Source organism: Trachypithecus francoisi, unplaced genomic scaffold, assembly GCF_009764315.1.
Source record: "Trachypithecus francoisi isolate TF-2019V2 unplaced genomic scaffold, Tfra_2.0 Contig00404, whole genome shotgun sequence".
Lineage (NCBI taxonomy): Eukaryota > Metazoa > Chordata > Mammalia > Primates > Cercopithecidae > Trachypithecus > Trachypithecus francoisi.
Genome location: NW_022680624.1, coordinates 1 through 18862, shown reverse-complemented (window position 1 = coordinate 18862; position 18862 = coordinate 1). Strand labels below are relative to the sequence as shown.

General features: G+C 37.4%; 1 protein-coding gene across 1 annotated transcript in view; it reads left to right on the top strand.

The window, feature by feature from the left end:
* LOC117083900 (cytochrome P450 2C9) overlaps window positions 1–11129 on the top strand; it is a 44273-nt gene extending 33144 nt beyond the window's left edge. The window contains exons 7-9 of the mRNA XM_033212082.1: window positions 2948–3135; window positions 7785–7926; window positions 10595–11129. Of these exons, the coding sequence (XP_033067973.1) occupies window positions 2948–3135; window positions 7785–7926; window positions 10595–10776 (512 nt within the window). The 3' untranslated portion in view covers window positions 10777–11129. The remainder of the gene's footprint in view (window positions 1–2947; window positions 3136–7784; window positions 7927–10594) is intronic.
* The last annotated feature ends 7733 nt before the right edge of the window (window positions 11130–18862 follow it).

The following is an 18862-nucleotide window of genomic DNA, read 5'->3' as shown; positions in this document are numbered from 1 at the left end:
TCTGGATTCTGTATTCTGTCCATGTGTTTGTTTTTATGTCAGTACCATACTGTTTTAGTTAGCTCTGTAGTATACTTTGAAGTGAGATAATGTGATTCTTCCAGTTTTGTTCTTTTTGCTTAGGATAGTTTTGACTATTCCGGGTCTTTTGTGGGTCCATATAAATCTTAGGATTTGTTTTTTCTATTTCTGTGAAGAATGCCATTGATATTTTGATAGGGATTTTATTGAATCTGTAGATTGTTTTGATAGTATGGACATTTTAACAATATTGATTTTTCCAATCCATGAACATGAAATATTTTTCTATTTGTTGTGTCCTCTTAAATTTCTTTCCTCAGTGTTTTATAGCTTTCATTTTAGACATCTTTCAGTTCTTTGGTTAAATTAATTCCTAAGTATTTAATTTTACTTATGGCTATTGTAAATGGGATTACTTTTTAAATTTGTTTTTCTTTTTGTTCACTGTTGGCATACAACAACACTACTGATTTTTATGTAGTTTTCGTATCCTTCAACTTTACTGAATTTGTTCATCAGTTCTAATAATTATCTTGTGGAATCTTTAGGGTTTTCCTAATATAAGGTTATATCATCTGAACACAAGGATATTTTGACTTCTTCCTTTCCAATTTGGATAGCCTTTATGTCTTTCTCTTGTCTGATTGCTCTTGCTAGGTCATCCAGTACTATGATGAATAACAATGGTGACAGTGGGCATCCTTGTCGTGTTCCTGATCTTAGAGGAAATACTCTTGGTTTTCCCCATTCAGTATAGTACTAGTTGTGGGTCTGTCATATAGCTTCTTTATGTTGAGATATGTTCCTTTTATCTCAGGTTTTTTTAATGAATTTTTATCAGGAAGGGATGTTAAATTTTATCAAATACTTTTTAAGCATCAACTGAAGTGATCATATAGCTTTTATCCTTCATTTTTTTGATATGATGTATCACACTGCTTGATTTGCACATGTTGAACCATCCTTGCATCCCAGGGATAAATCCCACTTGGTCATTGTGAATGCCTTTCTATTGTATTGCTGAATTTGGTTTGCCAGTGTTTTGTTGAAGATATTTGCACTAGTGTTCATCAGGTGTATTGACCTGTAGTTTTCTTTTCTTGATATGTCTTAGTCTGATTTTGGTATCAGGGTAATACGGGTCTCACAGAATGAGTTTCGAAGTATTCTCCTTTATTTTTTGGAATAGTTTGAGTAGGATTGGTATTAGTTCTTCTTTAAATGTTTGGTAAAATTCAGCAGTGAAGCTAGCCAGTCTTGGGGTTTTCTTTACTAGGATATTTTTATTTCTCATTTGATCTTGGTACTGGTCATTGCATGTTCAGGTTTTGGATTTTTTCCTGGTTCAAACTTGATGGGTCATATTTGTCTAGTGATTTGTCCATTTCTTCTAGACTTTCCAATTTATTGGCATATAGTTGCTTATAGTAACCACTAATTATTCTTTGAATTTCTGCAGTATCAGTTGTAATGCCTCCTTTTTAATTTGTTTTTATTTATTTGAATCTACTCTGTTTTTTTTTAGTCTGGATAAAGGTTTGTCAATTTTGTTTAACTTCTCAAAAAAGCAACTTTTTGTTTTATTGATCTTTTGTTTTTCTTCGTTTAAATTTTATTTCTGCTCTGATCTTTATTATTCCTCTTCTTCTATTAATTTTGGGTTTAATTTGCTTTTGGTTTTCTAATTATTTAGGATGCATCATTAGATTGTTTATTTGTCTATTTTCTCCATTTTTGATGTAAGTTCTTGTAGCTATAAACTTCCCTTTTAGTACTGGTCTTGCTGTAGCCCCTTGGTTTTGGTATGTTGTGTTTCCATTAAAATTCGTTTCAAGAAATTTTTCAATTTCCTTTTTAATCTCTTCATGGGCCCACTCTCCATTTATGAGTATATTTTAAAATTTCCATTTATTTGTGTAGTTTCCAAAATTCCTCTTGTTATTGATTGCTGGTTTTATTACACTGTGGTCAGAGAAGATGCTTGATATTATTTCAGTTTCTTTGTATATTTTAAGACTTGTTTTGTGACCTAACATATGGTCAATTCTTGACAACAATCCATGTGCTGCAGAAAAGGATGTGTATTCTGTAGCAGTTGGATAAAATATTCTGCAAATATCTATTAGATCCATTTGGTCTATAGTGCAGATAAAGTTCAATGTTTCCTTGTTGATTTTCTATCTAGATGACCTGTCCAATGTTGAAAATGGGATGTTGAAGTCTCCAGCTATTATTTTACTGGGGACTATCTCTCTCTAGTTCCAATTATATTTCTTTTATGTATCTGGGTGCTCCATTGTTGGTTGCATATATATTTAAAATTGTTCACCAATAGTGATCTTCTTTGTCTCTTCTTATAGTTTTTGTTTTGAAATCTACTTTGTCTGTTTTAAATATAGTAACTCCTGCTGTTTTTTTCTTTTCTATTGGCAGGTACTGTCTCATTCCATTCCTTTATTTTCAGCCTATGTGTGTCTTTATAAGTGAAGTGTGTTTCTTTTAGGCAACAGATTAATGGATCTTGTTTTTCCATCCAGTCAGTATGTCTTTTGATTGGAGATTTTAGCCCATTTACATTCAGTGTTATTATTGATAAGTAAGGACTTACCCCTGCCCTTTTGTTATTTGTTTTCTGGTTGTTTTGTGGACTTCTCTTCCTTTTTTCAATCCTTTCTATCTTCCTTTATTGAAGATAATTTTCTCTGCTTATATTTGTATAGATTTTTCTTAATGCCTAGTTTATGGTAGTTACACATTTGTGCATCTGTAACAGTCCTCTCTTTACATTTGCATATACTTCCAGCACTATAATTTAAATTTCTAATGATGTTTGGATACCTTCATCATGATTCATGTACCCCTGAATTGGGACAACAAATGTGCCATTTTTCTCCTTTTCCATCAGTTTTTACTTGTGTCTTATCAGCTAAAGTCCAGGAAGAGATTGAACGTGTGATTGGCAGAAATCGGAGCCCCTGCATGCAGGACAGGAGCCACATGCCCTACACAGATGCTGTGGTGCACGAGGTCCAGAGATACATTGACCTCCTCCCCACCAACCTGCCCCATGCAGTGACCTGTGACATTAAATTCAGAAACTATCTCATTCCCAAGGTAAGTTTGTTTCTCCTACACTACAACTCCATGTTTTTGAAGTCCCCAAATTCATAGTATCATTCTTATCCTCTACCATCCCCCCGTGAGAGAAGTGCATAACTCATATGTATGGCAGTTTAATTGGACTTTCTGTTGTTTCCAGCTTGGGGCTACAAAGTCTTGTAACAGGTTCTTGTGTCTGGCAGTGTGTGTTTTCCAGATTTATTATCTTTCTTCAAGATTGGTTTGGCTACTCTTAGGTGCTTATATTCCAAATACATTTTAAAGGTATTAGTTTGTCAATTTCCCAAAACATTGGGCTGGAATTTCTGTCAGGGTGACATTAAATTTGTAAGTCAGTTTGGAAAGAACTGAATCTTGACACGTTGAGTCTTTCTATTCCTCAATATAATTATGCTTCCAATTTATTTGGGGTTTCTTTTATTTTCCCAGGAATGTTGTGATTTTGTTGTCATGGCTTTCAAGTCTTTGGTTTTCCCTAGATAATTAATATTCTTGTTGTGGAACATAATTAGTTTTTATCATTCTGATGATGTTAATCTGTCAACTTTGCTAATTTTACTAATAACTGTTCATAATTTATATCTGGATTCATCGTAATTTCCGTGTACATTATATGTATCTGGGTTAATATTGTTTTATTTCTTATTTTCCATTTCTCGTGGGCTTAATGTCTCTTTATTGCATTAATTATTGCATTGGCTAGAATTTCTAGGAGAGTGTTGAATAGAATTGGTGTCAGTGGGGATCCTTGTTTCTCATTTCTAATCTGCAGGAAACAGTGGAAGTTTTCCATTTCAATATTGAGAATGATGCTTGAAGTAGATTTTGGTAGATATTTTTTATCAGATTAGAGAAGTTTGCTGTCATATATATATGTCATAATTGTGTGTAAAATCTTATCAAATCAATTCTCTGCACCTATTTATATAATTGTGTGTTAGTCCGTTTCCATTGCTATAAAGGAATATCTTTGACTGGGTAATTTATAAATAAAAAGGTTTTATTTTGGCTCATGGTTTTGCAGGCTGTGCAAAAGGCATAATGGGGGCAGGCATCTGCTCCTAGTGAGGACTTCAGGTAGCTTTCAATCATGGAAGAAGGTGAAGGGGAAGCAAGCATGTCACATGGCAAGAGAGGGAGTAAGAGAAAGGAGTGGAAGTGACTTTAAACAACCAGCTCGGGTGTGAACTAACAGAATATGAACTCACTTATTATCATGAGAAGAACTTTAAGCCACTCAAGAAGAATTCACCCCCATGTCTTAAATACCTCCCACCAGATTCCACCTCCAATATTGGAAATCACATTTCAACATGAGATTTGGAGGGGACAAATATCCACACGACATCAGATTATATGTATTGGGCTTACATTCCTCACTAAAGAGAAATAAGTATGCGCATAGAGATGAATTGACCTTCTTCATATTGTTTAGGACTTCAGTGTTTACATTCACAAGAGATTTGGTTTATAATTTTCTTTCTTAGAATTTTCAAGAGTTTTGATATTAAGATTATGCCAGCCTAATAAAACTAGGCGAGAAAAGTTTCCTAATGCGAGTCTGATTTTATTGCCGTTCCTTCTCCCCACTTTCCTTCTTGTGATCACTTAGTTGTATCTTTGAAATGTCTGATAACTTTTGGTTAAATACCAGATGCTATATATAAGAAATTGCAGAATTTCAGAGGTTTATATTCTTCAAAGAAAGATTCATTCCTCTCCCATAGGCAGTCATAATGACATAACACCTGTTGTTATGATTCAGAATTGGACATAATGTGAACCCATTCGAAAATTGAGTGTCAGTGTTAGCTTAGCTCTCTGAGGTTCTCCTACCTCTGGAACCTTGAGACCAATTTTTGTCTTGGCAGCTTTACAATGCTTTCTATCACATGGTTTCTGTATTTATCCAGACACTCCAGTTGCCATCTCAAACCTACTTTTTCCAGTTAAAACCAATACATATTATTAGTGAAATAAAAAATAATATAACTGAAACTTGTATTTTCAAGGGGAAAAACCAATGAGATTAGTAAGGTTGCAATTACTAATGTCATCTTTTGAAGAAGACAGAATTGATAATTTACTGAGAGATTATGGGGCTTACCCTAATGGTCACCGATTTAGTACAAGAGATAAGACTTCAATGCACTCTGTTTTCACAAACACAGGAGGTAACCAGGAGAAGGTTTTTGTTTCTCAAAACTAGGGTCTGAGGGTAATAGTAATGAAACTTACTTCTTCTCCTATAACTAATTAAATGAGAAATATACTGAAGAATCAGGCAGGAGCTGCCAATCTCCCCAGTTCACTGAATCAGCTTTGGTGACCTGCTGGAGGGGAACGATGCATCTGATGAGCTTCTTCATTCACCCCCATGCAGGGCAGCTCATGCTGAGAAGCCAGAGCCCAAGGGAATCACCCATTGAATCCCTTCTTCATGGAATAGCCCAGTACAGAAAAATGCAGCACTGTGTGGTCAATTCTACCCTCTTTACAAATCAGATACATGTGTTCTTCTGCTATAGGCTGGATCCATTTATCTAGCTGGAGATAATAGTCTGAGACAGGAGTTGGCAAACTTTCTGTAATGGGCCAGATAGTAAATATTTTAGACTTTTCCAGCCATGTGGTTTCTGTTGCAATTTTTGACATCTGCTATTGTAGCATGAAAGCAGTCATAAACAATCTGCAAATCAATGAGGATTGATATGTTCCAATTTTTATAGAAACAAATGTAAATTTCCCATAAAATGTTTGTTTCAAAAATATGATTTCTTATTTGCATTTGTTCAATGTAAATACTTCTAGCTCACATACTATACAAAAACAGGTGGCAGGATGGACTTGTGCAGGGAGTATTTTTTATTGATGCCTAATATAAGACATTTCTGTCCAGTAGAATTTTCTGCAACTATGTGTGATTGATTTGTGCTTTTGTGTCCTCTTAAAGAATATTTGTCAGCACAAGATTCCACAGACTGGCTTTTAACTTTCCCAGAATTTTTTTGTTTTAGCTCTTATATTTAGATCAATGACATATTTCAAATGAATTTTTATTTGTAATATGAAGTAATAATGATCATGCTTCAATGTCTATAAATTTCTAGTTATTCAAGTAACATTTGTTGAAATAAATCTGCTTTGGTTCTTAATAACATTTTAATATAGTACTTGTTTATAAATATTCAAGGGAATATTTTTGAAAAACCAAATTATAGACTATTTATATAGAAATTTAGGGGGTAGAATTTTTCCTTACCTTTTTATTATAAAATATTTTAAAATAAGTAACATTACACACACATATGTATATGTACATATGGCAGTATGTATATATATCTACTTTGATATCTGTCCATCCATCTATTTATGCTTCTGTACTTCAGTATGTATAGCACAATAACAATGGTTTTCTCCTACATAATAATAATAGCATTCATACTGTAGAGTTATTAATACAATAATATTATTAACTACACAGCTTATATTTAAAATTTTCTAATTTTTAAAGAATATGTTAATCACTTTTTTTCTTGCAATTCACTCTCCAGTCAAGAAACAGGCACATAATTTCAGTATCCTGTTATTTTCATCTCCCGTAATCAAGAAGAGTCCATTTCCTCTGTTTCCTTTCAGTATGTTGACCTCTGTGAAGAGTTGAGGCCGTTAGTCATTTAAATTTTCCTGGGGCTCATTTTGTATGATTGTTTTCTAGATATTATATTCCAGTTATGACTTTGGCAAGAAAACTACATAGTACTTTGAATATTCCACTGAATCACAGTGGTGAGGCGGAGGCACATAATGTCACATATGTCATTATTGGTTATGCTAAGATTCTCACCTAATAAGTTGGAATCTGCCAGATCTCTCCATTGAAGGGGTTCTGTTTTTTTATGTGTGAATGATGAAAATCTATGGCATGGTACTTTAAAACTGAACACTCTGCTTCCCAAGTCACACATCCAATAGTTTTATCTTTCATTAATGATCCTTACCTGACCTGATGATCTTGACCTGAATGGTTACAAATAGGTGATTTTTCTAATTTCATCGTTCCTTCTGTATTTTTAAGCTAGGATTAATCTGTAATGAATATCTCTCCCATATCTTTAAATGAAGACAAAGAAACTGCATGACAATGACAAGAACTCAATAGTTTTATCCTTGTGACTATACTAGTTATCATCCCAGAAGATGTCATTTGAAACTCAATCATGTGTTTATTCACAAATGCCCTGTGAAAAGATACTGTGTCCATTTCCCGTGTCAACAGAGACTTCAACTTTAAGTCATACTCTACACATAAGGTTGGTGAAAACCAAAGTGAGCAGCAAGTGTGGACAGCCACTAGTGTCCAAGCTTGATGAAAAGGAAGACAGATTCAGAAGGTTGCACCCAAGTATCCAAGTACTCAGGACTTCAAATGTGATTGCAGGGCACTTTAGCAAGATTATTGTCACTGGCCTTAAGCTCATGCCTCTTATTACTTGGTCTATCCATCTGGAAATGGTACTGCTCTTCTTTGGAATGGTGTGTCCTCATCAGCACATCAAAAGATTCAACTACGTGATCACCACTGTTTCTTCAACCTTCATGACTTCTTTACAGCTCAGTTCATCTATGTCTCTTGTTTCTAGGGCACAACCATATTAATTTCCCTGACTTCTGTGCTACATGACAACAAAGAATTTCCCAACCCAGAGATGTTTGACCCTCGTCACTTTCTGGACGAAGGTGGCAATTTTAAGAAAAGTAACTACTTCATGCCTTTCTCAGCAGGTAATATAAATGTATTTCTATTTGTGTTTCAGGGTATAAGATAAATTTTTTGATCAGTTGGAACTTACGTGTGCCTCCTCTGCAGTGGTACAATTACTCTTCCTACATGATCAAGAGCACTGTTCTGAATGTCTGTGTGCTCCCTGCTCATGATACATCCTAATTATTGGGCCAGATTAGTGGGCTTTGGGGAGTTAATCCAATTCTTCCAAATTGAGAAAGCTGAAGTATAGATTGGTTGAATTCTGCCTCTAGGTACACCACTGAGGTACCCAAGAACTCCTCCTAGAAGAGAAAACTAATTACATTTTCCTCACTAGCCATGAGGAAGTTATCTCACTCCAAAACTTCACTGAGTGTTTTCCACATGGTGTCCCTCACCCCCTAGGCTGGGCCTGTAGGATAAAATTATCCTCAAACACTGAAGAGGGTCTTAAAAGGCTCGCTTCTGAGTTTGGAAAGCAGAGTAAACAGATCATTGTAGTTCAATAGGACTGAGGCTGTGATATAGGAAAGAACAGGCCGTTGGGGTTTGGGAGGTAGATGGAAAAGCTGTCTGCTTCTTGTTCTCTTATACCCCAAAGTGAGGCATAAGTAACATTTTAATAACAGTAAAGACATTTGAGCTACCTCAGAGGAGGCAGAGAGGATGAAAGGAAGAGAATGCAGGGCTGCTAAAGGAGATAATGAGCCACAGGAGCAGGACATTAGCTCTAAATAACGGATATTAGAACCTTTGCCAAATAACCATGGATGGGATGAGGGGGACATTGGGAACGTAGCAGGAGCCTCTGGGGTGATGCAGAGCACCACGCTCTTCCCCTAGTCATGGCCATGTATCTTAGATGTTGGATCTCCACACCTGAAATGTGTGTGCTGAGCATCTGGTGATAGAATCTCCTTCCTTCCTTCTGTGGCCTTTGATATCTGCTTTATATCTGGCACTGTAGATACCAAGACAACAAGAAAAGAAACTTTCCTTCAGGCATTCACATTTGGCACATGTATTAGTCCATTCTTACATTGGTATAAAGAACTACCTGAGACTGGGTAATTTATGAAGAAAAGCGTTTTAATTGACTCACAGTGCCACAGGCTGTACAGGAAGCATGACTAGGAGACCTCAGGAAACTTACAATCATGGTGGGAGGCAGAGCGGAAGCAAGCACATCTTTCCATGGCAGAGCAGGAGAGAGAGAGCAAAGAGGAAAGGCTACATACCTTTAAACAACCAGATCTCATGAGAACTCACTATCATGAGAACAGCAAGGGGGAAATTATCCCTCATGATTCTATCACCTCTCACCAGGTATCTCCCCCAACATTGGGAATTACAATTTGACATGAGGTTTGGGTAAGGACACAGAGCCTAACCATATTACACTCTAATAAATAAATAAATCAGTAATTATTATACTAGGTGACCCATGCTGTCTGTTTCTTTGGCCATGACAAAATATCCAAGACTAGGGAATTGATGAATAATGGAAATCTATTTCTCACAGTTCTGAAGGCTGGGAGTTCCAAGATCGAGGTGTCAGCAAGTTCAGTGTCTAGTGAGGGCCTGTTCCTTATAGATAATGCTCCCCCTGTATCCTTATATGGCAGAAGGGCAAAAAAGGCAAAAGGGGAGAAATGGCTCCCTTGCATCTCTTGATGTTATTATTTTAGCAAGGACAGAGCCCTCCTGACTTATTCATTTCCTAAAAGGAGCCATCTCTTTAGTAATGTTGCATTGGGTATTATGTATCAACATATGAATTTGGGGGAGGCATATTCAGACCATAGCACATTTTTCAATGGAAGCATAAATATAATGTTGAGGAAACCCAGAGAAAGCAACATTTTCTTGCTCAAGGAGATGAGAAAAAGGGTAAAAAAGGAGATAAAATTTGACCTATGTCCTAACTGTGGTAATAGAAAAGTTCATCTTGACCAAAAGGAGCAGCATGCTGTAAAACTTGAAACCTTGTGGTGTGCTAGAGGCTGATGACGAGTGGCTATGCCTAGAGTTGACAGTATCGGATTTGAAGAGTGTAAGGAGTGATATGGATTATCAGACTGGAAACAGAATGTGAGGTCCAGGTCAATCCATAGGTACCTTATCCTATAGGACAGACAGGGAAGCCATTTAAAGTTTTAAAGTGAGAAGGTGACATGTTTAGCCATGTGCTCCTGAAAGTACCTAGGGGAAAAAAAATCTTTGACTGTATATTGATCCAGAAATACAAAGGGAAATACAGTATGTTAGCTTCCTCCTCTAACCCTTCTCAGTTCAATCCACTTGACAAGGAATGTATATTTCTAAAGAAAGATTGACGAAGGCATTTAAAGTCTGTACAAAGATTTTAATAAAGTGCTTGGCATGTAGCTGGTACTCAATAAATATTTGTTCAATATAGGGTGGCTGTTAAGATCTGATATTAGGTGAAGAGTAAATATGTCCACTCATTTTTCAATTGCCTACCCATCCATCCATTCATCCATCTATCTATCCACCCATCCATGCATTCGTGCATGCACCCATCCACCCATCTATCTCCTAATCCCTCCTATGATTCACTGAACAGTTATTGCATATTCTGTTTGTGCCAGTTATAGAGACAGTGTTTGTCACTGTCACAGTTACACATGAGGAGTAACTGCTCTCTGTGTTTGCTATTTTCAGGAAAACGGATTTGTGTGGGAGAAGCCCTGGCCCGCATGGAGCTGTTTTTATTCCTGACCTCCATTTTACAGAACTTTAATCTGAAATCTCTTGTTGACCCAAAGGACCTTGACACCACTCCAGTTGTCAATGGATTTGCCTCTGTGCCACCCAAGTACCAGCTGTCCTTCATCCCTGTCTAAAGAAGAGCAGATGGTCTGGCTGCTGCTGTGCTGTCCCTGCAGCTCTCTTTCCTCTGGGGCGTTATCCACCTTTCACTATATGTGATGCCTTTTCTGGCCTGTCATCTCACATTTTCCCTTCCCTCAAATCTAGTGAACATTCAGCCTCCATTAAGGAGAGTTTCTTATGCTTCACAGTGCAAATATATCTGATATTCTCCATACTCTGTAACTGTTGCATTGACTGTCACATAATGCTGATATTTATCTAATGTTGTTATTATTAAATAGAGAAAGATGATTTGTGCATCATAATTCAAAGGCATTTCTTCTCTGCATATTCTAAATAAAAAGCATTATTATTTGCTGAGTCAGTTTATTAGACCTTCCTTCTTTTATGCATAATGCAGGTCAGAAATTAAAGAAAAACAGAGTTCCAGGAGGCCATGCTGGTTCTCAAAATGATGAGGACAGAAAGGACAAAGGGGAAGAGGGTAGGGAAGCTATTTTTGCTGAGTGTGAGAGTTACCGGAGGATTGGATTTGAAAGTGAGAAACTGTCCAGGAGCAGCTCCAACCTGTAGGGAAATATTCAGAGGATCAACCAAAGGGAGGAATGGACATTAAATGTTAGAATTCTTATATCCACATTGGTGTTCCTTTTTTTTTTTTTTTTTTTGAGATAAAGTCTTGCTCTGTCACCCAGGCTGGAGTACAGTGGTGGAATCTCAGCTCTCTGCAACTTCCGCCTCCCAGGTTCAAGTGATTCTCCTGCCTCAGCCTCCTGAGTAGCTGGGATTACAGGTGCATGCCACCATGCCTTGCTAATTTTTTGTATTTTTAGTACAGACGGGTTTTCACCATGTTAGCTAGGATGATCTCGATCTCCTGACCTCGTGATCTGCCCGCCTCAGCCTCCCAAAGTGCTGGGATTACAGGTGTGAGCCACTGCACCTGGCCTGGTGTTACTTTAAAGTGTCATTACTTTATCTCTAAAGAATCAGATTACTTTTGTTACTTCATGTTTCCAACTTATAATGATATAATGAAGTATAAATATATGCTTTCATATTGCTTCTCATGTGTCCTGTCATGCTTCTCTCTTCAAACATGAACAAAATTTCTTTTCTTTTCTTTTTTTTTTTTTTGAGATGGAGTCTTGCTTTTGTTGCCCAGGCTGGAGTGCAATGGCATGATCTTGGCTCACTGCAATCTCCACCTCCAGGGTTAAAGTGATTCTCCTGCTTCAGCCTTCCAAGTAGCTGGGATTACAGATGCCCACCACCACACCAGGCTAATTTTTGATATTTTTAGTAGAGACAGGGTTTCACCATGTTGACCAGACTAGTCTTGAACTCCTAACCTCAAGTGATCCACCCACCCCGGCCTCCCAAAGTGCTGGGATTACAAGTGTGAGCCACCACGCTTGGCTGGACAAAATTTCTAAGAAGAATTACCAGGATTTAATCTTTCTCAGCTTCTCCTATATTATTTTACTTTTAACCTAAGTGGGATGATAATTTTATGCTATGGTCCTAATATAATTAGCCTCAGGTCATCTCCAAAGCATAGACAGTTAAGTATGTTATGTTAAATTATGTTCACCACTCTCCTGTCTTCTACTTGAAATGTAAGAAATAAGAAGTAACATAACTCGTTATGCTTCTCACAGCTCATCTCCCAGAAGAAGTTACTTATACTTTGGAACATGTTTTAAAGGTAATATGTGGGTGCAGGTGTACATATACATCTATATATTTATGCATACATTATGTGTGTATATATAAAATATATACATTTATGTATGTATATATAATATATATATTTATGTATATATAATATATCTACATTTATATATGTATATATAACTTATGCACACACACATATAGGGTTAAATGTTTATTTACAATATTGGGCTCATATCACACATCTTGTATTAAAACTTACTATTTTCCTGACAAGTAACATGCCAGCAAAACCTCTAAGGTAATAGAAACATCGGCAAATGATTCAGAGAGATAATAGAAGAGAAAGTGGATATGAGTATTACATCAATGGGAAGAACCAAATGGAAATTACACATTATACCTTTTAAACCTTCTTCAGTGGGAAATGAAAATGTATTAATGTAGTGTTAGTAGAGGTGTTGGCAAACACCCCTAGGTGAGATACATCAAGGAGTTGTTAAGTCTGTTTTCTTCTGGAGACCATAGTGAATAATCTGTTTTCCTGCCTATTTTAGCTCCTAATGGCTGCCTACATTCCTTGGCTCATGAACTCTTCCTTCTCTCACTCCAAACACTTGCTTCTGTTGTCACATCTCCTACTCCTACTACTGACTCTTATTCTCACATCTCCCTTACATTAGAAATGCAAAATGCTTTTTTCCTGGTGCCACAAAGAAATAGCACTCAAACATTAATTTTCTCATCAAGGCAATTTTTACTTCCTGCAGAAAGAGTGCCCCTTGCAGATGGAACAATGTTGAGAGCACCCCTGGACGGAAGAGGGGAAGTGAAGTTGTTCTTATTCCTGATGCAGGTAGCCTCTACTGTGTGTCACTCACCTATTGGCTAGGGTTGGACTGCACAGTCTAAGCTAATTCAAAATGGCTATTTTACAAAAGAGCAGGAGCATAAGCTGGAGTCGTGAGGCATGGAGTTTGGCAGGAAGCGCAGTTACAGAACTGGTGGCTCAGGGTGAGTCAGGATGGAGCAGGTGACCAGGGGTGACTCATGTCAAAGCAGGTGACTAGGGGAACAGATGTGAACTACTGATTAGGACAGGTGGGAAAGTTGTTTACTGAAATTAGAAGCAAGGGGGTGAAGGGAACCAGGAATTAAACTTTAAAATGGAGAATCAAAGAATAATAGAGCTGAACATACTGACATACTGATTCTTTGAAGAGAAACTTGGTGTTCACTATATTTAACAATCCCTCATTTTGAATTTTTACAGTTCTTTCTCTTCAAACTTCCTTAACATGTCTTGTCTTGGTTGTTCTGCATGATTCTCTAAAAGAAAAAGCTTCTCTGAATAAGGTGGAGGAGAATTAAGGGAGGTTTTAGTAAGTGTTGCCTGTATACGTCTGTGCATCAGCCCATGGATGCATGGTATGACACAACACCCAACAGGAATGAATACGCCTACTATGACTGTGAGAGAAGTAAGAATTGAGGCTATGATTTTTTTTTTCCATTTACTGAATGATTTTTCTAGCCACCTTTTAAAGGGGTCATTTACCCCTGAGTTTTTGGCTAAGTCATTGGACAGAGCAGTTAGACCTTGCAATGTATTTGTTATACTTCCATCGGGGCAGTATTGTTTGGGATGAAGGTACAACATTGAGTTTTAATCATAATGCAAACTCCTCCTCTTTCTGCTGATACAATGTCTAAGGCTATTCTATTTTCACAAGCCATCTGGCTAGTAGCCCCTAATTGCTCTGCTGTTTCTTTAGCAGTATCTCTAGTGTAGTTAATAAACCACTGTTGATCATAATAGATGCAATTTATCCAGTCTACATTTTTATTAATTTTCACCCACTAGAATATTGACTGAAATCCTGAAGCTATTTGATCATGGGCTTTAAATTCATCTGGTGGTCCTTGTTGAGCTCTAATAGCATTTATATAAACATGGGGATCAAAGGACCCATATAGGACACTTCTTCTTTTATGATTTTCTCCTTTTCTTTGTAATCGTGTTGACGGAATGCTAGAGGGAAAGGGATGGCGAATTGGACTAGAGCTCAAGAGCTGCTCTAATTACTTGGCAGAGTACCCAGCAATAGTCCCCCATAATACCACCACACTTATGCTCAGGGATGAACAAGGACAGACTGATTGGTAAGTTCTTGAAGAGGCTTGGTTTCACTGCCTCCTGTTAAATCTTCAAGGAATGCTAACTTTTCCCTCTGCTGTGAAAAGCATGAGGTGAAGTTAACATCAGGGGCTGGAGACCAGATGGCCCTTGAGGGCTGACCCACAGGGCTCTTAACCTCAGGGAACAGCAGTAAAAGAGTCTTGCATGACTCATCGCCCCAGGCTGTGGGGTTCTGGAAGAGAGCTACCATACAACTCATGCCCGGTCCCTGAGAAGACCACCCAAGTGGAAAGGGGACAATCTGGGTCTCTGGCCTGCCTATTGCATGACCGTTACCGTCACTTTTGTTTAGTGTTCAAACAGAATATTTTATCCATTCCAACCAAGCATTTGCATCTTGATACCCTGTTTCAATTGCTACAGTTTGTTTTAAATAGTTAACCTCTACAACAACTACTTTGGTTTTATCATTGGATATATAACAAGAGAAGTTTTGGTTAGAGGAGAATTTAGGAGAGGGAGGAAAGGGTGCAGGAAGTGAGGGGGCAATGAAGCACATTTCAAAGGATCCTGAGACTTCTGCTCCTATATCATAGAAATCGCTTAACGAAGGGGAAGAACTCTGGGGAGCACAGATGGTAAATCTGTACCGGATTACATTGGTTTAGCTGACAGTGGGGAGGGATAACTCCTTTAGTAAAATTAATATATGGTTTTAAGAAATTGCAAGTACTGGTTGGGGTGGTCCATCCTTGCTCTTTAGTATTTTATAGGGCATTGAACCAACTTTGGCAGAGAAGCTCTTGCTCTAGGAGGACAAGATTTCCAGTTTATACTGCAATCTTCATCAAACTCTTCTCAAACTAACTTATCCAAGTTAACAGATTTTTAGTCTGAGGAGAGTTAGAAAGGGTAAAGATACTTTTCAGAAGTGGAGAGTTGCCTCTAACTTGTCAAGTCTCCACAGGGTCTAACAAGGCAAGCATCAAATGTAATAATTTGCTCTCTAACTTGTGACAATGATGTGGTCCCCAGACTGACTTTGGTGTGCTGGAAACTCTAGAGGTGGCACCTGTGCTAAAAGACCTTTAGTTCTGGCCGGGCACGGTGGCTCAAGCCTGTAATCCCAGCACTTTGGGAGGCCGAGACGGGCGGATCACGAGGTCAGGAGATCGAGACCATCCTGGCTAACATGGTGAAACCCCGTCTCTACCAAAAAATACAAAAACTAGCCGGGCAAGGTGGCGAGCGCCTGTAGTCCCAGCTACTTGGGAGGCTGAGGCAGGAGAATGGCGTGAACCCGGGAGGTGGAGCTTGCAGTGAGCTGAGATCTGGCCACTGCACTCCAGCCTGGGCAACAGAGCGAGACTCCGTCTCAAAAAAAAAAAAAAGACCTTTAGTTCTGAGGGAAGGAAAGTGGAATATAAACAAAGTATATAATTTATGAGAAACTGATTTTTTGTTTGAAATGTAGAGAGATCAGTAGTAGAATGTAGATAAGGCCATCCATAAAGCATCTCATAAGGGATAGGCCTATGTCTTTTCAGGGAGCAATTCAGACTCTCAACAGTGTAATAGGCCTTCTTACCTTACTTGATGAAGGTAGGTGTCAGAGAGTATGACATTCACATGTTATATCCAGTACCTGGGCTCATTTCTTAATGACATGTACAGTGAAATGAGTCCTATTATCTGAATCAATGTTTTCTATTAATCTAAACTTGGGTATAATATTTTCAGCTAATGCCTTGACTACACTATTAGCAATTGTACTTGAAAAGAAAATAGCTTCTATGTAATGAGTAAGGTGATCTACTCTTACTAATAAATACCTTAGATGTCCAATTGGAGACATCTCTATGCAAGCAATCTGGATATTCTGGAATGGTCTTAAGCCTGGATTCCTTCCCCTGAGGGGTAATGTTTTTATAGCTTGTTTATTAGTTTTCTTACATGCTAAGCAACTATCTGTAACTTGTTTGGCCAGGGTATAAATTTCTATACTGCTATAAACTCTGAGAACTACATCACACATGCCTTGGGGTCCCCAGTGGGTCCCTTGATGCAGTTGGAACAATATTTCCCCTCATAAGATGTTTGGATAACATTTTTCTCTGGTTTAGCACTCTCCTTTTTCCTTCTGAATTTTTTTAGCACCTATTTTTATTAGTTTTTAGACAAAGAAAGCCAAATGTCATTTTATATTTGACAATGCTTTCTGTATGATTTTACAGCAGATAAGCTAAATTTTACCTTTATATTAGTGTACTATTAATGTTAAACTCAATTTTTGTAAAACCTGGTTGACATTATTTATCCAATTTTAATGTCTGACTATAAGGTAAGATTTTTATAGACTCTTTTTAACCCTTTATAATTTTTGTTAAAGGGCAGGTTAGTGCTTAAAAAAAAAAAAAAAACTGTTATGCTTTTTATGTCCAGTTCACAGAAAAACTGGATGATACCCCTTTAACTTTAGCCAGTGTTTACCACAGAATTTTCTTTATAATTAACATTTCAAAGTTTGCTTAAACCTTCAAAACAATTTTTTAAATCTTTTAATGTAGGTAAAATTCACATTTTTATGCCTCCTTATAATCCTTTTACCAAAAGTATATTTTACTTTCCTTACACACCTTGCACGTAAACTGTTTCTTCAATAGTTTTACATTCAGGAGGCCTAATTACTTTTAATTTATACAACAATTCTTGCATAAATTTCCTTTTATAGCATTTTTCATGACTTTCACAGACAGTCTTCGACGTGGCTCAACTTTCTGACTTGTAAACATCCTTTTCTTTAAAGAACCATTTAATCTATTTTAGGACAAGAATTTACCACATAACATTTCTTTTCTTTTACATAAATTTTCCCCTCCCTCCCCCTTTTTTTCTGTCAAAGATGATAACTGTTCTTTTCCAAAGTGAACTTCCTTCATGTCCATGGACTAGATTGCCTAAGGCCACAAGATTGAAAGTTAGGATAATACATGTTACACTGTTCATTTTTAGCTAACTTTATTTTTGTTGAAAACCTTGTAAGTTTGGGATTTTAATTATCCTTTGCTATTAATAACACTTCGTTCGGTCTAAATTTTTTTTTTCCAAATGTATAAGCCACTTCAAAGGCATACTTAGAACTGGTGTAGATGGTTCTTCCCTGGTTCTGTGAGTACCTTAAGGCTTGGCTGAGTGCAAACAGCTCACACGTTTGAGCAGACCAATTACTATGCAATTTTCCTAACTCTATTTCTACAAGAGTTTCCCAATCAATTACTGAATACCCATTCTGTCTTCTTCCCTCAATCACCCAGCTGGCACCACCTATAAATAAGTGTCGTCCCATCCTGAAGGGAGTTCCTCTTAGGTCTGGTTGGGCCTTTGTAAGGTAATTAATTAAGACTTAGATCCCCTGTTAGGAAATCTGCTGCGTTAAGTGAATTATCAGTGGCTAATGTGAAATCATACTTTTCTAACAGAACAGCATCATACTTCAAGATTCTTGAGTCAGTAAGCTACCTTTTTACTTTTTTTGACTTAGGCTAATTCTGAATTGGTAAGATGTGCTCACAATGAGGTTTCCTCTAAAAGTTATTTTTCTACTTTCTTCTGTTAGCAAAGCAGTTGCTACTAAAGACTGAAAGCATTTGGACCATCCGCGGGTTACTAGGTTAAGAATTTTTGATAGGAAGGCTAGGGGTTGTCACTGCTTTTGGGTATTTCTAAGGCTACGCCCTTGTTTACACTGAAAACAAGATGGAATGGCTGCTTCAGGAGGGTAGAGCTAGGACAGGGGCAGTTACTAATAGATGTTTTGACTTTTCCACCTGTTGGATTTCTGGTAATTGGCAAATGAGGGTGTTTGGCCCATCCTGTGTGAGGTTTTTTTATAAGAGTTTTGTTTTTAGGGCATAAGAGTCTGTCCATAGATGACAGTTTCCAAGTAATCTTAAAATATTCTAAGTGCTTGTTTAGTCTCTGGCAGAGGCATGGATATGATGCCTTCAATCTGTTCAAGCTCAATGTGCTGTTTACCTTTGCTAATTAAATGACTTGTTCTAATATTTGACTAAATAAATTTGGAGACTCTGTAAACCTTGGGGTAAGATTGTCTGTGGGTATTGGCTATTTTCAACTGGAATGAGGGTCTTCTCACTCAAAGGCAAATAGGTCCTGGCTCTCCTCTGCCAATGGACAAGCCCAGAAGGCATTTTAAGAATCTATTATCGTAACAACAGAGTGAGTAATTTGGACTATCTGATTAATAGCTCTAAGGGCTTGCA